We start from the raw sequence: 27,479 nt of genomic DNA on the forward strand, positions 1-27,479 counted from the left end.
TTCAAGATCTTCATAAATGATCTGGAGGATGGTGTGGATTGCACGCTCAGCAAGTTTGCAGACGACACTAAACTGGGAGGAGAGGTAGGTAGGCTGGAGGGTAGGGATAGGATACAGAGGGACCTAGACAAATTAGAGGATTGGACCAAAAGAAATCTGATGAGGTTCAACAAGGACAAGTGCAGAGTCCTGCACTTAGGAGGGAAGAATCCCATGCACCACTACAGACTAGGGACCGAATGGTTTGGCAGAAAAGGACCTAGGGGTTACAGTGGACGAGAAGCTGGATATGAGTCGACAGTGTGCCCTTGTTGCCAAGAAGGCCAATGGCATTTTAGGATGTATATGTAGGGGCATTGCCAGCAGATCGAGGGATGTGATCGTTCCCCTCTATTCGACATTGGTGAGGCCTCATCTGGAGTACTGTGTCCAGTTTTGGGCCCCACACTACAAGGAGCATGTGGAAAAATTGGAAAGTGTCCAGCGGAGGGCAACAAAAATGATTAGGGGACTGGAACACATGACTTATGAGGTGAGGCTGAGGGAACTGGGATTGTTTAGTTTGCGGAAGAGAAGAATGAGGGGGAATTTGATAGCTGCTTTCAACTACCTGAAAGGGGGTTCCAAAGAGGATGGATCTAGATTGCTCTCAGTGGTAGCAGATGACAGAACAAGGAGTAATGGTCTCAAGTTGCAGTGGTGGGAGGTTTAGGTTGGATATTAGGAAAAACTTTTTCACTAGGAGGGTGGTGAAACACTGGAATGCGTTACCTAGGGAGGTGGTGGAATCTCCTTCCTTAGATATTTTTAAGGTCAGGCTTGACAAACCCTGGCTGGGATGATTTAGTTGGGGATTGGTCCTGCTTTGAGCAGGGGGTTGGACTAGATGACCTCCTGAGGTCCCTTCCAACCCTGATATTCTATGATTCTATGAATTGGTTGGTGAAATCGAAGTATGGAACTCAGACAACCTGGGGTTTGTGCCCAGCTTCCTAACAGTCTGCCCAGAGGTTGGTACTCGTGCTCGAGTCCCTGCAGGTTGCGCTACGAGGACAAGTAAGAGCAACCCACCTATGCTGTTGATCCCAACCATTATTTTATGTGCCTATTGAAAGCACAAAGCAGAGATACATAATGGAGAAAGAAGTAGGAAAAATAAAAGAAAAATAGAAAGGAGACATCCAAGGCACTATATTAACCCAGGATTTAGGGGAGAAGGAGAAATGTGGTGCCAACGCAGCTTCAAACATAATCTCTCCCACCAACGTGCACGTTTGGCGACGTATGACATTTATGACAAACTTGAAAATATCAGTGAAGTGAAGCAACGTTCAGCAATCAACATACAAAAAGAAAGGGAAACTAAGAGTCACTTTAGTGTTTCCTCTCAAAACAATCTCCTGCCCCACCCCCTGTCTTGGGCCAGGAGCAGGCGATTCTTGAAACATGTCCTTAAAGGAGACTGCCCAGCATTCTGCCCCAAACCATCCAGTTCAACAGCATCTCTTTTCAAAGATATTCCTGTTCTAGAGGGGGAGGCAGTATTACTGGGAATCTAGACAGCGATGAACGCGGGCAGAACTAGGCCAAAGGTGAGATGTAGGACAGGCAGGTAAGATATTAGGCCCACAGGGAAAGAAAAGGAGATGCAAAACTCAGCTGCTGCTTACTAGGTAGGTTACTGCTACCAGATTCCTCTAAAATCTCAGACAGTCATCAGGAACAGTGTGTGCAAGAGAGTAACCTATGGAATCATATGCACCAGGGTAAGGCCCCGCCATCTCTGCCAGGATGGGAATACCCCATTAGGAGCAGCTTCCAAGCAAAGGAAGCTTCCAGCCTCCGCTTCACCACTTCAGCAATTTTGTGAACACTTGATACTGACAAAACCCCAGTGAGCAGAGTCTGGGGGTCACTGGAACTCTTTGGCTTCACCCCCATGCCCTGAAACATGCATGGAGCACAGCAAGAACGTGCAGCAACAACTGTAAGTTTCTGCAGTCCCCCAAATCATCTTCGCTGCACTTCCTATTTCGAAGAGGAGTGGGTAACCCTGAGGGAAATTCTCCCGTACGAAGCAGACCCCACTAAAGACAAACATGACTAAGGCGATGCATACCCACCAGGGCCACCCCAAAGGCAGCGGACACAGGAATGGTCCCAGTCAGGCAAGGCACCACCAGCTTCTGTTGGCCCCTCCCTCCTCATACAGTCCTTGGCTCTCAGAGCCGAGAGGGGATCTGCAGCGAACCGGAACCAGCTCCTTGTCCAGCTGCTGACGGCGCTTTGCCTGTGCACAGCTTTGCTCTGGGCCCTTGGCCACTGCCCTGGGTCAGCGGGGTCCCATGCTGCCCTATCCCACTATAGGACTCCCCATACGCGCTTACAAACTCTGCACCTTGGCCATGCCCAGGGCCCAGCGCTGCCCACGGGGTTCCCCTACCCGCTCCCACCCCCTGCACCCCAGCCATGCCCAGGGCTCCTCGATCAGTGCTGCCCACAGGGTGCCCCTGCCCGCTCCCACCCCAGCCATGCCCAGGGCCCCTCGATCAGTGCTGCCCACGGGGTACCCCTGCCCGCTCCCACACCCAGCACCCCGGCCATGCCCAGCACCACTCGATCACTGCTGCCCACGGGTGCCCCTGCCCGCTCCCACCCCGGCCATGCCCAGGGCCCCTCGATCAGCGCTGCTCACTGGCGCCCCTGCCTGCTCCCACCCCCTGCCCCCGGCCGTACCCTGCCCAGCACCCCTCGATCACCACTGCCCACCGGTGCCCCTGCCCTCTCCCACCCCCTGCACCCCGGCCGTGCCCAGCACCACTCGATCACTGCTGCCCAGAGGTGCCCCTGCCCGCTCCCACCCCGGCCATGCCCAGGGCCCCTCGATCAGCGCTGCCCACTGGCGCCCCTGCCTGTTCCCACCCCCTGCCCCCGGCCGTACCCTGCCCAGCACCCCTCGATCAGCACTGCCCACGGGTGCCCCTGCCCGCTCCCACCCCCTGCACCCAGACCATGCCCAGCACCCCTCGATCAGCGCTGCCCACGGGTGCCGCTGCCCGCTCCCACCTCGGCCATGCCCAGGGCCCCTCGATCAGCGCTGCCCACGGGTGCCCCTGCCCGCTCCCACCCTGACCGTGCCCAGCACCCCTTGATCAGCGCTGCCCACGGGTGCCCCTGCCCGCTCCCACCCTGACCGTGCCCAGCACCCCTTGATCAGCGCTGCCCACGGGTGCCCCTGCCTGCTCCCACCCTGACCGTGCCCAGCACCCCTTGATCAGCGCTGCCCACGGGCGCCCGTGCCCGCTCCCACCCTGACCGTGCCCAGCACCCCTTGATCAGCGCTGCCCACGGGCGCCCCTGCCCGCTCCCACCCCCTGCCCCCGGCTGTGCCCAGCACCCCTCGATCAGCGCTGCCTACGGGCGCCCCTGCCCGCTCCCACCCTGACCGTGCCCAGCACCCCTTGATCAGCGCTGCCCACGGGCGCCCCTGCCCGCTCCCACCCCCTGCCCCTGGCCGTACCCTGCCCAGCACCCCTCGATCACCACTGCCCACCGGTGCCCCTGCCCTCTCCCACCCCCTGCACCCCGGCCGTGCCCAGCACCCCTCGATCAGCACTGCCCACGGATGCCCCTGCCCGCTCCCACCCCCTGCACCCAGACCATGCCCAGCACCCCTCGATCAGCGCTGCCCACGGGTGCCGCTGCCCGCTCCCACCCCGGCCATGCCCAGGGCCCCTCGATCAGCGCTGCCCACTGGCGCCCCTGCCTGTTCCCACCCCCTGCCCCCAGCCGTACCCTGCCCAGCACCCCTCGATCAGCACTGCCCACGGGTGCCCCTGCCCGCTCCCACCCCCTGCACCCAGACCATGCCCAGCACCCCTCGATCAGCGCTGCCCACGGGTGCCGCTGCCCGCTCCCACCTCGGCCATGCCCAGGGCCCCTCGATTAGCGCTGCCCACGGGCACCCGTGCCCGCTCCCACCCTGACCGTGCCCAGCACCCCTTGATCAGCGTTGCCCACGGGCACCCGTGCCCGCTCCCACCCTGACCGTGCCCAGCACCCCTTGATCAGCACTGCCCACGGGTGCCCCTGCCCGCTCCCACCCCCTGCACCCAGACCATGCCCAGCACCCCTCGATCAGCGCTGCCCACGGGTGCCCCTGCCCGCTCCCACCCTGACCGTGCCCAGCACCCCTTGATCAGCGCTGCCCACGGGCACCCCTGCCCGCTCCCACCCCCTGCCCCCGGCTGTGCCCAGCACCCCTCGATCAGCGCTGCCCACGGGTGCCCCTGCCCGCTCCCACCTCGGCCATGCCCAGGGCCCCTCGATCAGCGCTGCCCACGGGTGCCCCTGCCCGCTCCCACCCTGACCGTGCCCAGCACCCCTTGATCAGCGCTGCCCACGGGCGCCCCTGCCCGCTCCCACCCCCTGCCCCCGGCTGTGCCCAGCACCCCTCGATCAGCGCTGCCCACGGGTGCCCCTGCCCGCTCCCACCTCGGCCATGCCCTGCCCACCCCGCACTCACCCTTGATGGCTTCGCCCCGGTTCAGCTGGATCTCGCCCTCGCCCTGCGGCGTGTAGCTCTTGACCACGATGAACCTGCGGCCGGGCACGGCGCTGTACAACTTGCGCTTGGGCCCGCGGAGCGCGGCGGGCGCGGCGTGGCGGGCGGGCTCGGGCCCCGGCCCCGGCCGCGGGGGGGCGCCCTGGCCGCCGCTGGGGCTGTAAACGAAGACATAGGTTACGGTGCTGATGCCCGGCAGCGCGCAGCCCGGCCCGCCGCGGGGCAGCGCCATGGCGGGGGCGCGGGGCTCAGCGCAGCCCCGCCAGCGGCCGCCCTGGCGCGGCTCCGGCCCGGCCCGGGCCCCGGGGGCCGCCGGCCGCGGGCGGCTCCATGGCTCCGCGCCGCCCCGCCGCGCTGCCTGCGGGCTGCCGCCGGCGCATGGCCCGGGCGCGGCGCCCCGCGGGGCTCGGCTCCCTCCGGCGCCGCCGCTCGCACAGGCCGGGCGGCAGGTGCCTCTCGGCGGCCGCGGCTCCGCCCCTCGGCGGGCGGGGACTCGCCGCCGCCGCCGCCTCCTCCCGGCCCGGGGCCACCTGCCCAGCGCTGCCCTGGCCGGGCTGCGTGTGGGGCAGAGCCACGTGCCGCGGCTGGGGGGCGGCGCCCGGGGGCTAGGGCCGGGGGGCGGCGCGGGGTGTCGGGGGGGCAGCGCTGGGTGTCGGGGGGCCAGGGGCAGGGGGGCAGCGCTGGGTGTCGGAGAGGCAGGGGTTGGGGGGCAGCACCAGGTGTCAGGGGGCCTGGGGCGGGCGTTGGGGGGCAGCGCTGGGTGTCGGGGGGGCAGCGCTGGGTGTCGGGGGGGCGGGGGGCGGGGAGGCAGCGCTGGGTGTGGGGGGGCGGGGGTTGGGGGGCAGCACCAGGTGTCAGGGGGAGCAGCGCCGGGGTTGGGGGGCAAGCTGGGCACAGAGCCAGGGTGTTGGTGCAGGGACGGGGGTAATGCGGCAGTGTTGGGGGGCAGCGCCGGGGGTGGGGCCGGCGGGCAGTGCTGGGCACTGGGGGGCCAGGATGGTGGTGTGTATGGGAGCGGTGCCTGAGGGCTGTCAGAGGTGAGGGCCGTGCGCCGGGTATTGAGGGGGTTGGGGGAAGTCCACGGCCTGGGTGTAGGGGCTGGGAGAACAGTGCTGGGTAGTGATGTGGGGAGCGGGGCCTGGTGGTTTGTGTGAGAAACGGGGGCAGTGCCCAGGGGAGGTGTGGGGGGGAGGCGTCCAGGGGAGGCGGGGGCAGTGCCCAGGAAGGGGTGTGTAGGAAGGGGGGGGCAGTGCCCGGAGGAGGGGTGTGTAGGAAGGGGGGGCAGTGCCCAGGGGAGGCGGGGGCAGTGCCCAGGAAGGGGTGTGTAGGAAGGGGGGCAGTGCCCAGGTAGGGGTGTGTAGGAAGGGGGGGCAGTGCCCGGAGGAGGGGTGTGTAGGAAGGGGGGGCAGTGCCCAGGGGAGGCGGGGGCAGTGCCCAGGAAGGGGTGTGTAGGAAGGGGGGGCAGTGCCCAGGGGAGGCGGGGGCCGTGTCCGGAGGAGGGGTGTGTAGGAAGGGGGGGCAGTGCCCAGGGGAGGCGGGGGCAGTGTCTGGAGGGGGGGCAGTGCCCAGGGGAGGCGGGGGGTTAGGGACCTGGTGGTTTGTGTGGGAGGCAGCTGGGGGCAGTGCCTCGGAGAGGCGGGGGAGGGCAGGGCCTGATGGTTTATGTGGGAGGCGGGGGACGTGCATGGGGTTGGGGAGGGTGAATGCTGAGGTTTGTGTAATTTACTCTGTGCCCCTCCTGCTCTGCGAAGGGGGTGGGGACGCTGGGAATCCCCCCCTGCCCTTTGCTGAGCCAGCCTCCCTATTTCAGCAGAACCGAGCTTCCTCCCTGTCTCTGCTCCAGCTCCCGCCCCGCAGGCGCCTGTGAATGGCTGCAGGGAGCCAGGGCTGGGATACCTGTGGAATAGGGACACAGCCTGGGGACATCGGGAGGGGACAGACTAGCGGGCAAAGAGGAGTGAGGGGCAGGGCAGAGTGGTGAAGAGAGAGAAGGGTGGGGCACAGGGGTGTGTGGGGGGGTGGGGCATAGAGAGGGGGTGGGACACGGAGGAGGAGCGGGGTCGGACAGGTGGAAGCATTCCAGGGGCCTAGGCCTGGTGGCTCTCAAAGGGCTTTGCAGCCCCATCACCACAGGGCCCCCCTCCTGCTGTCTGCTCTGGGGACTGGGGGCTGTAAACGTAGGGAGGGGTTTGGGGTTTCCTCTGGTCAACATCAGTCACCAGCCAGCTGCCCGCAATAGCGGGAAAGGTGATGAAAGGCAGGATTCCCAGCCAGCTCCCCTGCACTGCCCTCCCCACTCGACCTCAAGCTAGGCCTCAGTGCTCCAGGCTCTTCCCCTGATGTATACATTCAGCCCTTTGTGAGGGTCCCTCAGTGCACAGAGCTGCACCTCAGCATCTCAGTGCCAGGTCCCCCCCACCCCCCACCTTCCATGGCTTCTGATAGTAACCTCTTAAATTCACTGTCCCAGAACAGTGGCTGGAAAAAGACCTGCCTCAGACCAAACCCTCCTCAGCCAAGGCCAGCACAGAGCCAGCCTCCTCCTGCCCTTGGGGAAGTGGGAGGGCCATGCAGACACATAAAGGAGGCTGGGGGGGAGCGGGCAGTGTAGCGGGGTCTTCTCTTTTGTGTTGGGCTCTGCTGCTGCTCAGAGTTGCTGCTTGGCTGAGCAGATGCATCGCTGCCGGGGGGGCACCCTGTCAGGGTTAAAAGAAAAGCGAGCCCTTCAGGTGCTCTCAGAGGTACCACACTGATAGGCATCACTCCGATGCACAGATTATGTAATTCCTCAGATTTGCAACCAGGTGGGGGGTAAAACAGGCAATTCTGGAAAGAGCAAATTCTGGATGGACAGGAAAGCGTTTTTCAGAGTTCCCGAAATCACCGACCAATGAACACCCAGATACCCCCATACAGAGAAGAGGGGAAGGGATGGTTAATACTTAAACAAAACACATAACAACAAATGGCAAGGCCTCGTGTCTTGGAAATCACCATTTAAGCAAATTCTTTCATCAAACTCAGTCCCATGCACAGACTCAGGCTTCAACTCAAAACAGGCTATAGTATTGGAGTGGGCATTTTTCTGTCAGAAACGGGGCCTCAGTTCAAAAGCTTGGTGCTCTCTGTACAGTGCAAAGCTCTAGTCCCTGGAGTGAACTGCTGCTTATACAAAATAAATAAAACTCTGTAATAAGAGTTCTAAATCGCACCTTAGTATCATTTTTACTAACTGCAGAAGTAATAGTAATGGGGATTTGATTATTAGAAATAGTTGGATTTGTGATGACCAGGAGAACCACCTAGTGAATTGCTTGCCAGGTGCAAAGGTTGTGGACCTCTGTGACGAAGTGGGAATGTTCTTAATGTTTTCTCTGAATACTGTGTGGGTGCCTCAGTTTCCCCTATGCAGTTCTTAAGTATCCAGGTGGTGAGATAAGGGTGCGTGATTGTGGCTGAGCCCTAGGGGGCCAGTGTGATGGTGTCTGCACAGAGAATGGCCGACACCCTGTCTCCTGGCAATTGATGGCCTGGGCCCCTCCTGTACAAAGGTGCCAACTGAAGGTGTTGGAGAACAAAGAGATCAGGTGGCCTCCTTGCCCGGGAAAGAGACAAAGCCCAGAGGAGGAGGGGCTGGAGAGTTTCAGTTTGGAGCTGGCTGGGGAAATGGGGGGAGGCTCAGATGCGGCTCTGGCCTTCCTGCCCCCCCCCCAAGACAGACCTGACTGAGGGGTCCTTTTCTCTGTACCTACAAGCTCTGTTTTAGACCATGTTCCTGTCGTCTAATAAACCTCTGTTTCCCCGGCTGGCTGAGAGGCACGTCTGACTGAGGAATTGGGGTGCAGGACCCACTGGCTTCCCCAGGAGCTCCGCCTGTGCGGATTTGCTGTGGGAAGCACACAGTGTGGACAGGGATGCTGAATGCCCCGAGGTCAGCCCCAGGAAGGTCAAAGCTGTGTAAGCTTCTTGCTCTGGGGAGAGGAAGTTTCCACAGAGTCCTGACTGGCTTCATATGGAGTAGATCCAGAGCATCACCAGGTGACTCCGCCACAACCTCTCGACACATCTAGATAGCCTTATGCACAGTGCAAGGGAGGATCCAGTGGTCGTAATATAGAGGGTACCAATGACATAGGAAAAAGTAGAAGAGAGGTCTTGGCAGCCAAATTTAGGCTGCTAGGAAGGAGATTACAGTCCAGGATTCCTTGGCAGCATTCTTTGAAGTGCTTCCAGTTCCACACACGGGGCAGTTAGGCAGAACTGCAGGGTCTCGATACATGGATGAGACAACGGTGTTCAGAGGAGGGATTTAGGTGTATTAGGAACTAACTTTTTGGGAAAGGAGGAGCCTATATGGGAAGGATGGGCTCCCCCTAAACCAAAACAGAGCCAGATTGCTGGCATGAAAATTACAAAGGTCACAGAGTTTTTAAACTAAGGGCTGGGGGAAAGCAAGCAGGTGTGGAGCAGCACACAGCTTGGCCAGACTCATCCCTTAGGGGAGGATTTATTAAAGAGGACACTCTATATCCTAGTAAAAAGGAGAGGATAGATGTTGATAAAGTACAGGTAGAAACTGAAGAGAAAAAGACAAATGAAAAAAAGATTGCCATTCAATTACATCACATGAAAACAGACAACTAAATATTGACACATTTTATAAGTGTTTGTGAACTTGAGTGCCTGGTACTAAATGAGGATATTGATATACCAGGCATCAGAGAAACTTGGTGGAATGATCATAATCAATGGAACATGGTAATACCAGATGCCGATTTTTAAAAAAGGCTCCAGGGCAATCCTGGCCATTACAGTTCAATAAGCTTAACTTCTGTACCAGGCAAATTGGTTGCAACTAGAGTAAAGAACAGAATTATCGGACACATAGGTAAACAATATGTTGGGAAAGAGTCAACGTGGCTTTTGTAAAAGGAAATCATGCCTCACCAATCTATTAGAATTCTTTGAGGGTGTAAACAAACATGCGGACAAGGTGATCCAGTGGATACAGTGAATGTGGACTTTCAAAAAGCCTTTGGCAAGGTACCTCACCAAAGTCTCTTAAACAAAGTAAGCTGTCATGGGACACGAGAGCACATCCTCTGATGAATCAGTAATTGGTTAAAAGTTGGAAACAAAGGGTAAGAATAAATGGTCAGTTTTCACAGTGAAGAGATGTAAATAGCAGGGTCTCCCAAGACTCCTTACTGGAACCACTGCTGTTCAACGTATTCATAAATAATCTGGGAAAGGAGGTAAACAGTGAGGTGGCAAAATTTGCAGATGATACTTTAAATTACTCAAGATAGTTATGTCCAAAGCAGACTGCAAAGAGTTACAAAGAGCTCTCACTAAACTAGGTGACTGGGGAACAAAATGGCAGATGAAATTCAGTGTTGATAAATGCAAAGTAATGCACATTCGAAAACATAATCCCAATTACACATACAAAATGATGGTGTCTAAATGAGCTGTTACCACTCAAGAAAGCGATTTTGGAGTCGTGGATAGTTCTCTAAACACATCTGCTCAAAGTACAGCAGCAGTCAACAGAATGTTAGGAAACATTAAGAAAGCAATAGATAATACAACTGAAAATATCATGATGCCTCTTTATAAAGCCATGATGTGCCCACACCTTGAATACTGTGTACAATTCTGATTCACCCATCTCAAAAAAAGATTTAGAATTGAAAAAAATACAGAGAAGGGCAACAAAAATGCTGAGGGGTCTGGAACGGCTTCCCTATGAGGAGAGATTAAAAAGATCGGGAGTGTTCAGCTTGGAAAAGAGACGACTCCGGGGGGAGATGATGGAGGGCTATAAAATCATGACTGGGGTGGAGAGAGTGAATAAAGCAGTGCTATTTACTCCTTCTCAACACTTGAACCTACGGTCACCCAATTAAGTTAATTAGAAGCAGGTTTAAAATAAACATAAGGACGTACTTCTTCACACAATGCACAGTCAACCTGTGGAACCCATTGCCAGGGGATGTTGTGAAGGCCAAAAGTATAACTGGGTTCAAAAAAGAACTAGATAAGTTCATGGAGGACAGGTCCATCAGTGGCTACTAGCCAAGTTGGTCTGGGATTCAATCCCATGTCCTGGGTGTCCCTAAACTGCTAGAAGCTGGGACTGAACAAGAGAGGATGGATCATTTGATAAATTGCCCTGTTCTGTTCACTCCCTCTGAAGCACCTGGCACTGGCCAGTGTCGGAGACAGGATACTGGACTAGATGGACCATTGGTCTGACCCAGTATGGCTGTTCTTATTACTTTACATAATACTGTTTCTTAGCTTCTTTAAGATGCTAGTTTAATGGTCCAGAAACAGTTAACAGGAATACACAAGCCACTGGAGTGTGGGATATTCTGATGTGGACTTCTCTCACTTTCTCCTGTTGCAGGTGTTCCACTCTGTATAAATAATTAAGTATGCAGTGGGCTAGAGAGAGCAAGGAAGAGTGAAGCTATAGTCTGGTGGTTAGGGCACTCAACCTGAGAGGTAGGAGAAACCTATGTTCAAGTCCCTTCAGCTCACTGAGCAGAGGGCAAAACTGACCTGGGGGCTCCCACATTCTGGCTGAGTTCCCTAACCACTGGGTGAAGGATGATAGGGGAAGACCCCCCCCCCCTTTTGTTGGGAGATAGGTGTGCACCCATCACTCTCCTTACGAGAAACGGCACAGACACCTGACTCCAGCTGCAGATCCCAAGCAGAGATAGTCACCTAAGTCCCAGTGACGGTGGGGGTGTGGGGGGCGGTCTTGGGACACATCTTCTCATCAGCATCTGCTATTGGCTAGTTTAGGTGACTCCTTGCATAGTGTGCTGGCTTTTGTGGATCCCATGCTCAGGAGCTTCTCTCTCCCTGTGCATTGTATAGGGATCCCAGGTGCCTAACCCAGGGTTTGTGAACTCCACTGGGAGGCTAAGCGCCTGAAACTTAGGTGTTACAATTCCTAAATCCCTTTGTAGACCTGTGTCATAAATATACAGGGAAGGGTAACCACCTTTCTGTCCACAGTGCTATAAAATCCCCCCTGGCCAGAGGCAACATCCTGTTACCTGTAAAGGGTTAAGAAGCTCAGCTAACCTGGCTGGCACCTGACCCAAGGACCAATAAGGGGACAAGATACTTTCAAATATTGGACGGGGGAGAGGGGAGGGGAAGGTTTTTGTTTGTGCTCTTTGTTTGTGGGGTTGTTCTCTCTTGGGACTGAGAGAGGCCAGACAGAAATCCACCTTCTCCAACCCATCCTAATCCAAGTCTCCAATATTGCAACCAGTAGAGGTAAACCAGGCAAGGCGGATTAGTTTATCTTTTGTTTTATGTGAATTTTCCCTATGTTAAGAGGGAGGTTTATTCCTGTTTTCTGTAACTTTAAGGTTTTGCCCAGAGGGGGATCCTCTGTGTTTTGAATCTGAATACCCTGTAAAGTATTTTCCATCCTGATTTTACAGAGATGATTTTTACTTTTTTTTAGTCAAAAATTTCTGGAACAGGTCCTTACAGAAGTGGTATATATCAGCAGTTCTCAAACTGGGGTCTGGGGTCTGCAAGGGTACTCCAGGGGTCCATGAGTCATAGAATATCAGGGTTGGAAGGGACCTCAGGAGGTCATCTAGTCCAACCCCCTGCTCAAAGCAGGACCAATCCCCAATTTTTGCCCCAGCTCCCTAAATGGCCCCCTCAAAGATTGAACTCACAACCTTGGGTTTAGCAGGCCAATGCTCAAAACAACAAGCTATCCCTCCCCCCCGAAAGTATCATGTCCGGCTCCAGGGGATCCGCGAGTCATGTCTGGGGCAGCTGGCCCTGCTGATCAATTTCTCCCCCTCCCTCCCAGTGCCTCCTGCATGCCACAGAATAGCTGTTCAGCGGCATTCAGGAGGCACTGGGAGGGATGGGGAAGGGTGGGAACAGGGTGCACTCAGGGGAGGGGGTGGGAAGAGGAGGTGCAGGGGTGAAGCAGGGGCAGGAAGAGGTGGAGTGGGGCTGGGGCCTGGGGCTGAACGGGGGTTGAGCACCCCCTGGGAAAATTAGAAGCTGGCTTGGGAGTTTGCAAAAATTATTAAATCAAAATGGGGGTCCTCGGGTAGCCAAAGTTTGAGAACTGCTGGTATGTATCCATATGCTGCCCCGATAAAAAGTTGCCTATTTGGCTATGTAGAGTTCTCCAGTTGAAGGCTTTTAACTCTGCAACAGTAACAAGAGGAACTCTTTTGAGAAAATTTGATCTCCCAAGATCATGGGCATATGAACCAAGCCTCTAACAGCAGAGGCTTCAAATCTGACTGAAGTCTTTGTCCTTGGTGTTCTGACAGAAAGTTCAGAAGAGACAGAGGAGGGAAAGGTGACTACACTGCTAGGTACAGATGCCCCAAGTACCAAAAATATCGCTCCATTTGGGGCAACCACAGAACGTGAGCCTTGTTCTATTAGATTTCTTGATCACACTGGGGATCACGGAGTCTGGAGAACCATACAGATATTTGCTGAGGTCCAGTAAGAAGGCGTCTGTTAGGCAACCAGATCTTCACCTTATCTGGGGCAACACTGAAAGCACCTGGTTTTAGGGATAGCTCAGTGGTTTGAGCATTGGCCTCCTAAACCCACGGTTGTGAGTTCAATCCTTGAAGGGGCCATTTAGGGATCTGGGACAGAAATTGAGGATTGGTCCTGCTTTGATCAGGGGGTTGGACTAGATGACCTCCTAAGGTCCCTTCCAACCCTGATAGTCTATGATCAATGGAAAAGAGGAAAGAACTCTTGGTCCATGGAGAACAGCTTCCATGAGAATAAAGGGGTCAAGATAGGCAGGCTCAATGACCCAGGCTATTTCTCCTGAATCTACGCTTTGTAAAAAAAATAATTACGTTTTCAGCCCTTAGGGTTGTGAAAATAACCTGGAAAGTGTTAAACAAATGCAGTGTTTTCCCCTAATCTATAGACACCCTGAAATAGCAGCCCCCATAGCAGAGCCTCCCCTGTCATCTCAATGGATCGTTATCTCTAAAGCCTAATAGCATCAACACTAATTATCAAAAAGCAGAAGGATGATCAGACTATAATGATTTGCATAGCCTGGTATTGACCTCACATGTTCGGTGCCATGAGTATGTTCTGTCTGGCTGTGAACATGACCTGAAACAGTACCACCACTTCTATTTTTCTAAACTACCAGCCAGAAGGGGAGGAGCAGAGCATATGGGACAGCCAAGCCCCACGGAGGGACAGCCAGGCCTGGGAAGCCCAGCAGAGCACTTGGTTGTATCTGGATCTCACCGCAGGGGAGCGAAGACCCAAGGAAACCGCAAAGCAAGCAATTTGAACGTCTGTACGGTCTGCTGTGAGCTCTCTCGAGAGGGGGGAGTGTGGTTTGTGGGTGGAGCCTGGACAATAGCTCAGTGGTCTGAGCATTGGCCTGCCAAACCCAGGGTTGTGAGTTCAATCCTTGAGGGGGCTATTTAGGGATCTGGGGCAAAAATTGGGGATAGCTCTTGCTTTGAGCAGGGGGTTGGACTAGATGACCTCCTGAGGTCCCTTCCAACCCTGATATTCTATGATTCTAAGTACTGCTCTGTTTTCCCCCACAATTCAGGCAGTGAAGTCCCATGAAAATGTCCAAGGATGTGGGAGTTTAAACACCATTTGAGAGGCTTGTACAAAGTCCCTGATACTGAAGGTGGATGCCAGGAAACCCAAGCTTGATGCATAAGGTATGAAGAGTCCATGGAGGGAGCCACAGACTCCATCCTGGATGGCAGTGAGGTTGACTCCAAAAACCTCCTGTCCTAGATCCACAAGTTCTGTGCTGTGCCCTGGCTTTTAAACACTCCCTTGGAGGTACCCTTTTATTGCGTCAGACCCCCAAGGGATCCCACTCTTCCTTATGGATAGGCCACACAGCCCAGCAAGTCCATCTGAGTCAGACTCCAGTTCCGAGGCTGTCACCGTCTTCAGGGATCAATGCACCTCAGCAAGTGTTTGCAGTGATGTCACACTGCCTTTTCAAAGCACAATAAAGTTTATTAGCCAACAGGAACACAGCATCAGGACGTGCTGAGATTACCCTCTCTCACAGGCCCACAGGATTGTGGCCATGTCCCCAAATTTACAACAGTCTCTAGGGGGAACCCTTCAATGTGACAGACCGGCTAGGGATCTCACTCGTCCTCCAGGGTAAACCACACAACTTCACTGCCTCCTGTCCTGAGATGGGACCTCTGGGCCTGCAGCCCCCTGCTTCATACTGTGAGCTCCGTTTCATAGAATCATAGAATCATAGAATATCAGGGTTGGAAGGGACCCCAGAAGGTCATCTAGTCCAACCCCCTGCTCGAAGCAGGACCAAGTCCCAGTTAAATCATCCCAGCCAGGGCTTTGTCAAGCCTGACCTTAAAAACCTCTAAGGAAGGAGATTCTACCACCTCCCTAGGTAACGCATTCCAGTGTTTCACCACCCTCTTAGTGAAAAAGTTTTTCCTAATATCCAATCTAAACCTCCCCCATTGCAACTTGAGACCATTACTCCTCGTTCTGTCATCTGCTACCATTGAGAACAGTCTAGAGCCATCCTCTTTGGAACCCCCTTTCAGGTAGTTGAAAGCAGCTATCAAATCCCCCCTCATTCTTCTCTTCTGCAGACTAAACAATCCCAGCTCCCTCAGCCTCTCCTCATAAGTCATGTGCTCTAGACCCCTAATCATTTTTCTTGCCCTTCGCTGGACTCTCTCCAATTTATCCACATCCTTCTTGTAGTGTGGGGCCCAAAACTGGACACAGTACTCCAGATGAGGCCTCACCAATGTCGAATAGAGGGGAACGATCACGTCCCTCGATCTGCTCGCTATGCCCCTACTTATACATCCCAAAATGCCATTGGCCTTCTTGGCAACAAGGGCACACTGTTGACTCATATCCAGCTTCTCGTCCACTGTCACCCCTAGGTCCTTTTCCGCAGAACTGCTGCCTAGCCATTCGGTCCCTAGTCTGTAGCGGTGCATGGGATTCTTCCATCCTAAGTGTAGGACCCTGCACTTATCCTTATTGAACCTCATCAGATTTCTTTTGGCCCAATCCTCCAATTTGTCTAGGTTCTTCTGTATCCTATCCCTCCCCTCCAGCGTATCTACCACTCCTCCCAGTTTAGTATCATCCGCAAATTTGCTGAGAGTGCAATCCACACCATCCTCCAGATCATTTATGAAGATATTGAACAAAACCGGCCCCAGGACCGACCCCTGGGGCACTCCACTTGACACCGGCTGCCAACTAGACATGGAGCCATTGATCACTACCCGTTGAGCCCGACAATCTAGCCAGCTTTCTACCCACCTTATAGTGCATTCATCCAGCCCATACTTCCTTAACTTGCTGACAAGAATACTGTGGGAGACCGTGTCAAAAGCTTTGCTAAAGTCAAGAAACAATACATCCACTGCTTTTCCTTCATCCACAGAATCAGTAATCTCATCATAAAAGGTGATTAGATTAGTCAGGCATGACCTTCCCTTGGTGAATCCATGCTGACTGTTCCTGATCACTTTCATCTCATGTAAGTGCTTCAGGATTGATTCTTTGAGGACCTGCTCCATGATTTTTCCAGGGACTTTAGTTTAGTTTAGTTTAGTGAGTCCCACTGAGACAGACCCTGATGGAGACTTGGCCACTCTTCAGGGATTAATGCACTTAACCAGGCACTTGCAGTGACACTCAGTATGGTCAAAACAGTTGGGTTTATTAGTTCACTGGCCCACAGCACAGGACGTCCTTTGGGTAGCCTAGAGAACTGTAGGTTAAAGCATGGCCCATTCACATCGGCCCAGAGCCCAGCCAAACTGTAGTGACCCTCAGTGTCCAGGTTCTGTACGTCTCCCTCTGTCTGATCGCCTTGGTCAGACACCAGGTGAGAGCCCCGACTCCTTCCATCAGCCAACTCTGATCCCCCATCTCTTGGATTTCCAGTCCTTTGTTCTCCAGCTGGGGAATGTTGCTCACCCTCTTTCCTCAGGGACATTGGTTACTAGGTGTCAATGTCCTGGTGACTGGATTTGCCAGTATCTTCTCAGATGCTCCATTGATATGGGGACAAATGCCCAGACAGCCAGGTGACACCCACACCTGTGTCTCTTTGCCTGCTCTGAAAGCAAACTGTCCTTTTCCACCCACTGGGATAAAGCAATGAAGCATATAGGGGGAACTGAGGCACAAACAGGACCCATAAAAGTTTTACAAAATATTCCCACTTCATCACACCATCAAGAAACAAAGGTCCATATATAACACAGTCCATACTGGCTAAAGCAGGGTTCCCTTGAGCCATGCTGCTGTAGGAACCACCTTGGTTTCCTTTCTCTGTGTCTGTCCCTTTGTCTGTCAATCCCAGGTGAGAGTTTCCTGTGTTTTCATCTCTGACACACCTCGGTCCACTGTCCTCCTCCTGCAGAGTCCTGCTGAGTCCACGTTTTCCACTTCGCAGAGCTTCCCAGTGTTAGGTGTCAGTTGATCAGTTGCTGGGGTTCCTGTTGTCATTCCGGATTCTCCATTGATATGGGCTGGTTCTAGCCAGGCCTGAACAACCCATTCATGCCACCCCAGACAGTTACATGACCGGAAACACCTCATGTCTCCTGCTCTGCCCCACGAGCATTTTAACCCTTCTGCATCCACTGGGTACAACATCAGTTGAGGTAAGTCACTGCCATACAAATCATCTCATTTTGCCACACCACCTGATTCAGATCTTTGGTTCCAAAGGAACCTTCAGTCCTGCCTTAGAAGGGGAGTGACCAGGGATGGGATTCTCTGTGATGGAATAAAGAGGACCTAGGAAAAGGTGCAGTGGATATAACTCTCTATTGGTATCTGTGACATTGCACTCCATATGTTTTATGAAAATATGTTTATGAATGTGAATATGATGTAACTGGGATATGCTTTATGCAAAAGGTCTCTTGTAAGGTATCATTACAAAGCTTCTAATCTACTGAGTGTGATCATCCTATTTGTTTGCATGTATTATTTCTATGTCTGGAGTTAGGAGAATAAGTTATGAACTTGTATCACTGATGTAAACATATTAAGTGGAGGCCATTAAGGGTGCTCCAGAAACAAATCAGTTGTAACTGGCCTTAGTTACTTGAAAGCCTGCCTGTGTATGTGTGGGCCAGCCCATGGGGAATGGAGACTAGAGGTCTTACTGTGACATGTGACCATGTCACCTGATAATGAAATCCATCTTAAATCTGATACTCTTTCATTTAGAAGGAGGGGTGGGGACCCAGAGAGACAAAAGATTCCCACCTTGTGCCAAAGCTATAAAAGGGCGTGGAGCAGGACAAAGGGGGCTGCCAGTCATGAGAAAACCCCTGCTTACCACCAGAGAGGTCTGCTGGAACTAACAAGATCTGTACCAGGAGACAGGATTGGGCCCAGACTAGGAAGGAGTCTAGTCTGTGAAAGAAGCTTATTGGAACACCTTTGAGGGTGAGATATTACCTGTAATCAGTGTCTTGATGTATTAGGCTTAGACTTGCTTGTTTTGTTTTATTTTGCTTGGTGACTTACTTTGTTCTGTCTGTTGTTACTTGAAACCATAGAGTCATAGACTTTAAGGTCAGAAGGGACCATTATGATCATCTAGTCTGACCTTCTGCACAACGCAAGCCATAAAATCTCACTCACCCACCCACTCCTGTAATAAACCCCTATCCTATGTCTGAGCTGTTGAAGTCCTCAAATCATGGTTTAAAGACTTCAAGGTGCAGAGAATCCTCCAACAAGTGACCCGTGCCCCATGCTGCAGAGGAAGGTGAAAAACCTCCAGGGCCTCTGCCAATCTGCCCTGGAGGAAAATTCCTTCCCGACCCCAAATATGGAGATCAGCGAAACCCTGAGCATGTGGGCAAGACTCACCAGCCAGACATCCAGGAAAGAATTCTCTATAGTAACTCAGATCCTACTTCATCTAACATCCCATCACAGGCCATTCAGCATATTTACCACTAATAGTCAAAGATCAATTAATTTCCAAAAATTAGGCTATCCCATCATACCATCCCCTCCATAAACTTATCAAGCTTAGTCTTGAAGCCAGATATGTCTTTTGCCCCCACTGCTCCTCTTGGAAGGCTGTTCCAGAACTTCACTCCTCTGATGGTTAGAAACCTGCGTCTAATTTCAAGTCCAAACTTCCAGATGGCCAGTTTATATCCATTTGTTCTTGTGTCCACATTGGTACTGAGCTTAAATAATTCCTCTCCCTCCTACTTTTTATACTTAATAAAATCACTTTTGTTTATTAATTAACCCAGAGTAAATGATTAATACCTGGGGCAGCAAACAGCTGTGCATATCTCTCTATCAATGTTATAGAGGGTGAACAATTTATGAATTTACTCTGTATAACCTTTATACAGAGTAAAACGGATTTACTTGGGGTTCAGGCTCCCAGAAAGGCTGAACACTGGGTGCTGGGAAAGTCCCTGTTAACTGAGATGCCCCTGGCTGAGTGAATCTCCGTTTCAGTGAACTGCAGAGAGGCATGGCCCAACCTCTGGGTCTGTGCTGGAGCTGACTGGAGTGTCTAACTCAGCAAGACAAGAGTGGAGGGGCACCTGTTCTGGAAGGAGGGTTGTTCTCAGTGGTATCCCAGCTCATCGAGTGACAATCTTGAGGGGAATCTCTGTGACTGAACCCGTCACAATCTCCTCCAGAAACAAAAAGGCAACCTCGCCAGGAAGGGAGACTGCAGCCTTGGTGAGAGGAACACTTGGAAGAGGGACCTCCTACTTCGGTCTCCCATTCTACCTTTCAATGCCAGTTCTCTACCGCGTCCATTTCCACTCCCTCTCACAGAAAGAAGCCAGTCTCCAGAGGGTGATGGGCTGACTCTTCTTCTTCTAGGCTTTCAATATCAAGAAACAGCCATACATGGGGAGTCCAGTGATGCATTTGGCTTCTCGGGTCCTCTTGGAAAACAAGGATCTCTTGAATGGGATTTTGATTTTAGGAATGGGGCTTTGGAGAAGGGTCTTGAGCCAGTACCGACCCCTAAATCCCCCCTGGAAGTCCTAACAGCTTCTTCCTTCAACATTAACCGAAATCAAGATTCACTTCCATTTCAGGCTCAGAAGTGTACTGTAGGTGGATGGAGTATCTATTGAGGAAGTGCCCCTCACTCAACCATCAAAAGCATTAGGTACGGGACTACTACAGACACCAAACCCCCACATGAACAGCAGGTCTTAACCCTGATCTTCCCCCTAGGATGTGTCATAGCAAAGTTATACATCTAGGAACAAGAAATGCAGGCCATGCCTGAATTGGGAATGGCATCTCGGAAATCAGTGACTCGCAAAAAGGATGTGGGGGTCACTGCAAACAAACAACTCACCATGGGTTTCATGTTTGAGGCTGTGGGACAAAGAGTGAATGCAATCCTTGGATGTATAAACAGGAGTAGTGACTAGGAGTAAGGAGATGATTTTTACATGTATAATTCAGCATTGGTAAGACCGATACAAGAATACTGCATATAGGTTCAGTGTCCACACTTTAAAAAGGATGTTGAAAAACTGAAGAGGGTGCAGAAAAGAGCCTCAAAAATTATTCAAGGGCTGAAGAAAATGCCTAACACTGAGAGACTTGAAGAGCTCAACCTGTTACTTTTTCAAAAAAGAGATTAAAAGGTGACTTGATTATAGTGTGTAAGGACCTTCATGGGGAGCAAATACTCGGCACTGAGGGTCTGTTTAATCCAGTGAAGAAGGCTTAACAAGAACCAATGGCTGGAAGCTGAAGCCAGACAAATTCAAATTAGAAATAATGTCCTCCTTTTTTTACAATGAGGGTGATTAACCACTGGAACAGGCTGCCAAGAGAAGTGGTGGATTCTCTCTCTCTTCTTGTCTTCAGATGCCTTTCTGGAAGAGATGCTTCAAACAAACACCAGTTACTGGGCGCAGTATAGGGACAACTGTGTGAAATCAATGGCCTACGATACACAGGAGCTCAGACCAGATGATCTAATGGTCACTTGTGGCCTTAAACTATATGAATCAAAATAATTGAGCTAGATTAGGAACAGCTGTTCTCATGAAACCAGAGCTAATATCTTACTGTCGTTTTATGGGAGGGGAATTACTATTTGAACTAATACTACATCTAGATAAATATATGTAATGTCTGAGGCCTTTTTCTGCAGTCATTTTGGGAGAGCAGCAGACACGAACCAAGTCACATCCTCACATTCCTTCTACATTATATCAAAACAATGTAATATCAGGTGCTTAAGAAGGTGCCCCTCCTAATAGTACCCACCATCACCAGATAACCAAGGAATCTCTTAAGATATTTAAAGAAAACTTTGTTTGATAGCATTCTGTCTAGCAAGGAATCACTTATCAACAATTGTGATTGTAAAATCTATACTTTTTATTGTTTTGCTTTTATGTTTCCTACTTCTCTATTGTTTATCTGTATGGTCTCTGTCGGGTGCTGTGATTGTTTCTGTCTGTTTCATAACTAATTTTGCTAGGTGTAAATCAACTATGGTGGTAATTCTTAGTTAAAGAATTGTTTCATAATGGGCTAGATCGGTGAAAAATACTGTACTTTAGTTTAAAATGACTGGTTACAGTACAGCTAAGCAGAACTCAAGTTTCACTATATAAACTGGGGTCCAAAAGGAAGTTCTTTGGAACAAATTCCAGGACCTAGCCCCAAGATCAGAGCTGCCAGACTTCAGCATGCTGCCAATCACATCATGCAGAAGCTGGAGTCCCTGCATGACCTGATCCTGACTGGGCAGCAGGAAAAGTTAACCTGCCTTATTGGGAGTGTTGAGCATTGTAGGCTTAGCATGTGCATTCTGTTTTGGTAACTGTTAATAAATAGAGGTTAAGGCTATTACTTTGTAAGGCTCTTTCACTGGTAAAAGACCCCGCAGACCCATAGAGCACTGAGTACACAGGGAATGGATGTTTGCCATGAGTCCACAGGGAATGGGTGTTATACCCTGAACCCATGGAGGGGTAGAGCCCTGATCCCACAGAGGAACAGAGTCTGGAGCCCACGGAGGGGTAAAGTTGGGTGCCTTATACCCTGAGCCCCAAACAATAAAGCATGGGATGCCTAAATTAACAGGGTTACACCTTGAGCCCACAAAAGGGTAAAGGTGGGTGCCCTTGAGAGTGTGCAGGTAACAAATAAATGAACTCCTGCCCAGGGAAAAACAAATACGCACGCACAAACAAAAAGTCGGTGAGCCAAGAAAGTCAGGGGAGCAGAGGAAGTCCTGACCTGCTGCTCAGGTGTCTGGAAGAAACTGAGAGTACCAGGGGCAGGGTTCCCTATTTTGGATAAGTTAGATGTAGTCGAGTCAGCAGGTCCCAATGAAATTCATCTCAGGGTAAAAAGAAAAGGAGGACTTGTGGCACCTTAGAGACTAACCAATTTATTTGAGCATACTTAGTGAACGAGCTGAAGCAATCTCAGAGCTCTTAGCAATTATCTTCAAGGAATCATAGAGGATGGGTGAGGCGCCAGAGAACTGGAGAAGGGTAAATATAGTACCTAGATTTAAAAAGCAAACAAAGAGAGCTGGTGAATTATAGACCAGTCAGCCTAACTTCAATATGTGAAATGATACCGGAACAAATTATTAAACAATTGATAGGGTAATAGCAGAAAGCCAGCATCGACTTGCAAGAAAAATCATATCAAACCCACCTAATTTCCTTCTTTGACAGGGTTACTGGCCCAGTGGATGGGGATAAGCAGTAGGTGTGATATATCATGATTTTAGTCAGGCTTTTGACAAATTCTCATAAGCCAACTAGGGAAATGCAGTCTACATTAAATTATTATAATGTGGGTGCACAACTGGTTGAAAGACCAGACTCAAAGAGAAGGAGCAACAAATTGTTGTGGGATCTGGAGTGTCTGAGTTATGAAGAAAGATTAAAAGGAACAGAAATATATAATTTAGCTATGTGACAACTAATGGGGGACCTGACCAGAGTCTGCAGATATGAGAGGGGTATAAACCCAAAGAGGCAAAGGGTTCTGCTAGAAGTGCACCGAAGACAAATGGAATGAAATTGATAAAAGGTAAAATAAAAGTTCTGAGCAGGAGATTAATTGGGTTGTAGAAGTGTCGCCCAAGGGGAAGGGACAGGGCATAAGAGCCATCATTACTTGGAACATTTAGTACTAGGCTGGACAGACTGAGAAATTCTGTTACACTCTGGTGCCCACAAGAAGTGAGTCTATAGTAATAAGTATATGAAGTAAAAAGCCCTGTAACTATTTCTCTTCTCCAGGTTTCCCTGCAAACCTTATAGAGTCATAAAGTGTAAGGCCAGAGGGGCCCACCAGATCCTCTAGTCTGACATCCCGTACATTACAGGCTACCAGCACCAGCCAGCACCTGCACAGTAAACCCAAACCAAAAAGAGAGCAATGCAGTGCAGCACCCAGAAGAGTGGACATGCCTCAGACAGAGAACAGGAAGGACCAAGGTGCACCAAGGCCTGAGTTGCAATGGCAGGGTAATGATTAAGTGAGAAGTACCAAGATAATCCTAGCAAGTGACCCTCACCCATACACTGCAGAGGACAGTGAAAACTCCCAGGGTCACTGCCAATTGAACCTGGGGGAAAATGGCCCACCCTTGGCCCACCTTGCCCATTGTCCCATCTCCAGCCATGGCCCGTCCTGATGCTTCAGAGGAAGGAGATGATAAAAACCCAGCACACACACGGGGGGGGTGGGGGGGGATGGGGGGGAAAGAGTCCCTTCCCGACCCCTTCAGGTGGCCAGCTGATACACTGGAGCCTGAGCTTTTAGGAACATAAGACAAAAACTGGGAGTGAGTTCTAGGGCTGCTGAGTTCTGCCCCTTACCTGCCTCCCCCACATCTGTCACTTAGGCTGCAAGCACTTTAGGCCAAGAATGGTCTCCAGTGCTACGCTCTGTACAACAGTGAGCACATTGCTGGTATTAAACTAATAGTCATAAGAGCAATGTGGTAACTATAGGCCACAGTCCTTCCCTGGGCATAAGGGTGACCAGCAGATCTCTTCCCTTGCTTATCTCTGTGATCTGACCTATCCAGTCCATCATACTGTAAATGTGACATTTCATTCCATATTCTTTATGAAAATATGCTTATGTTATGAATACAACATAACTGAGATATACTTTATGCAAGATGACTCATGTGAGATATCATTGGAAAGGGAATGAATTACTGAATGTGATTATCCAATTTGTATGCCTGTATCATTTCTGTATCTGAAGTTAGGAATATTGATTATGTATCTGTACTTCAACTATGCTACTTTGGGTGATGCCCACTGCTAACACTTCAGGTACGACAATGGAAAAGCCAGACAAGGCGCATGACCCATCACTGAGGCAATGGACTGTGAAAAGGCTTGACCTTCCTGTAGACATTCATGGACACCGTGATACTACAGAGTCAGGTGGTCTTGTCATCTGATACTAAACATTACCTGGGACTTCTTGTAACTTTTCACTGGAAGGGAAGGGGGGGTCAAGTTTGGGAAACAAAGGATTCCCGCTATGTAAATCCTATTGAAGGGTGGGGAGGAAGGCAAATGGGACTCCTCCTCTCCATGGCCTGTCTGCCCAAGAAGAAAGACTACTAAAGCTACCTGAAGGGAAGGCAAGGAGGGAGTCCAGATTGAGACAGGAGTCCAGTCTGAAAAGGAATATAACTGTAACTCTCAACCACAACAACTTTGCAACCAGCCTAAAACAACATTTAGGGTGAGAATTTACATTTTGTAACCTGTTTTTTTAAGTATATTGAGCTCAGCTTGCATATTTTTCTTTATTTGGTCAGTAATCTGCCTTGTTCTGTCTGTTATCTCTTATATTCACTTAAAATTCATCTTTTGTAGTTAATAAATTAAGAACGTAAGACCGGCCACACTGGGTCAGACCAAAGGTCCATCCAGCCCAATATCCTGTCTACCAATGCCAGGTGCCCCAGAGGAGTGAACCTAACAGGTAATGATCTAGTGATCTCTCTCCTGCCATCCAGCTCCACCCTCTGACAAACAGAGGCTAGGGACACCATTCCTTACCCATCCTGGCTAATAGCCATTAATGGACTTAACTTCCATGAATTTATCCAGTTCTTTTTTAAACCCTGTTATAGTCCTAGCCTTCACCACCTCCTCAGGCAAGGAGTTCCACAGGTTGACTGTGCTCTGAGTGAAGGAGAACTTCCTTTTATTTGTTTTATTGCTTGTTTATAAAATAACCCAGTTTATGTAATTTCTAACTGGGGTGGGAGCAAGAAGTCATGCACATCTCTCTTCATATTGAGGAAGAGGGCAAATTTTATGAGTTTGCACTGTACAAATATTTCTATACATTGCAAGACATTATTTTGGGTTTGTCTCCCAAAAGGGGTGGGCACGTGAGTGCTGGGGGAGCCCTCTCACACAGAGCTGACTTCAGTCTGCGTCTGCAGCGGGGTGTGACCTTACCTGTGTGTGTGTGCTGCAAGAAGCCGGAGAGCCTAATTCAGCAAAGCAGGGAGAAGAAACCCAGGCTGATTGCGCAAGGGAGGCTCAGTTAAACCCCAGCACGTCAGGTAGCATCCCAATAGGAGGGTCCAACCCATCACACTAAGGAGAAGGCCTTTTCCTGTAGCCATATTGTAAGGCCTAAGGCCTTTGTCTGCAGCCATATTAGGAGAGCAGCAGCCATTAGCCAAGAAGCAGAAAGTCACATCCTCACACTTCATCTAAATTACATTAAAACAATGTAAAATCAGTCTGTTAAGAATGCGATCCTGTCTAATAGCACCTACCATCACCAGATAAAGAAACAAATCTTAAGATGGTTAAAGAAAACTTAGTTTGTTAGCATCTGTCTGGCAAGAAATCACTTATCAATAGTTGTGGTTGTGAAATCCTCATTTCTTTATTGCTTTATCTTTATGGTCCCCACTTCTCTATTGTTTGTCTTTATGATCTCTGTCTAGTTCTTTGATTGTTTCTGTTTGTTACATAATTAATTTTGCTAGGTGTAAATTAATTAAGGTGGTGAGGTATGATTGGTTAGAGAATTTTGTTACAATATGTTAGGACTGGTTAGTACAATGTTAGTAAAATGACTGGTTAAGGTACAGCTAAAAAGGACTCAAGTTTCACTATATAAACTGGGGTTCAAGAAGGATACCAGCAGAAGGAACTGAAGAATAAGAAGAAGGAAAGACCTGGAGGAAGGAGAACTCACCTCTAAGACACAGCCTAAGACAAAAGCTGCTAAGAATCCTCTGCACGACCGTGATGTGCAGCAACCAGAATCCAGACGAGACTGACCTTGCCTGGCCAACAGGGAAAGTCTGCCTGCCTGATCAGGACTGGTGAGCATAGCATTGTATGCTCAGCATGTGTATTCTGTCTGGTGATTGTTAATAAATAGAGGATAAGGATATTATTGTGTAAGGCTCTTTCACTGGTAAAAGGTCCTGCAAACCTGCAAAGAAGGTTACACCTGAGCCCTAGGAACTGGGTAAAGTGGGTGCCCCTAGAGTGTGCGAATAACAGAGAGTTTTATGCAGGTAACAGTACGGCATTGACAGCAGAATCTCCCCTGTGTCTCTTATGTCAGGATTCTCAGTGCCACTCAGTCCCGTTGTCCTTTTCTTTACTCTGCATTGTTTTGCAAACCTCCTATGCCCCACTTTTGGCGGATACTAGGTTGTTATTGCACGGCATTGCTTTGTCCTCTTGTACAGCCCCATGTATCATCCATCTTCATCCAGGATGTCAGTCTCGCTGCGTGCCTGCAGCACCTAGCAGATTTCACTGTCAGAGCTGAGTACTCCTCAGCTCCTGGTTTACACAGTTCCCCAGTCTTCTGCTGCTAATTAGTTGGTGTGCTAGTCTCATTGCCCTCTGAGGGGATGGAAGGGAATGTGAGCCCTAAATAACTGAGATTTCTCTCTCTCTTACTACTGCCCTCCTCCTGATGCAGAGTGTGAAGCCTGCCACTAATTGGCTCTAATTACTGGATGGTTGCATTACTTTCTATTTAGATGCAGGGAGGGGACCCGAGACTAAGTTTCCAACTGTGAATGTTAAATAAAATTTATAATCTGCTAGGAACCGAAGCAATAAAAACAATCAGTTGAAGAGTTTCCAGAGAGCAATATAGAGCTCCTCCCCACACTGTTACCTAACTAACCTGGTGGGGAGAACTCAGGTCTCTCTGCAAAGCTGTGATTGGAGTCAAGTCCCAAAGGCGAGAAACCAAATCCTCAGTGCAAGTAATCCACCTCTGAATTTGGGGCTGTGCCCTGGGCTGAGAGTCTGACTCTGTCTTTTGGGGAATTCTCCCTTTTCTGATTCAGTGTCATGCCCCAAGCACATTTATTGACCTGACCCCCTTGAGGCATTCCTTGAATCCCAAATTTGAAATTTGTACCCTGTGCCCACATAGAGCCACGTCCTTGCAAAGTTCTCCCTGAGGTCCTGTCCATGTACCAACTTCCTCTGGGAAAGTCTCCCATCCCTGAATTGGGAGCATGACCTTGCGTACTGCTGAAAGTCTAAAAATAATCTAAGAGCCACACTACCTTGTACACAGGTACTTACTGGGCAAAATAAAAGTCACACAAATGAAGCTAGTGCCTTAAAATCTCCTAAAACACATTGTTCCTAATAAGAAAAGGAGGACTTGTGGCACCTTAGAGACTAAACAAATTATTTGAGCATAAGCTTTCGTGAGCTACAGCTCACTTCATCCACTGAATGCATCCGATGAAGTGAGCTGTAGCTCACGAAAGCTTATGCTCAAATAAATTGGTTAGTCTCTAAGGTGCCACAAGTCCTCCTTTTCTTATTGTCCCTAATAAAGA

The 27,479-nt window shown here is 50.7% G+C and overlaps 1 protein-coding gene across 2 annotated transcripts in view; it reads right to left on the reverse strand.

The window, feature by feature from the left end:
- Nucleotides 1–27,479, reverse strand: part of SHANK3 (SH3 and multiple ankyrin repeat domains 3) — a 755,611-nt gene that overhangs the window by 303,374 nt on the left and 424,758 nt on the right. For both annotated transcript variants that reach the window (XM_043522025.1, XM_043522029.1), the window contains exon 13: nt 4,526–4,722. In XM_043522025.1, the coding sequence (XP_043377960.1) occupies nt 4,526–4,722 (197 nt within the window). The remainder of the gene's footprint in view (nt 1–4,525; nt 4,723–27,479) is intronic.

This window comes from Chelonia mydas, chromosome 1 (genome assembly GCF_015237465.2).
Source record: "Chelonia mydas isolate rCheMyd1 chromosome 1, rCheMyd1.pri.v2, whole genome shotgun sequence".
NCBI lineage: Eukaryota > Metazoa > Chordata > Testudines > Cheloniidae > Chelonia > Chelonia mydas.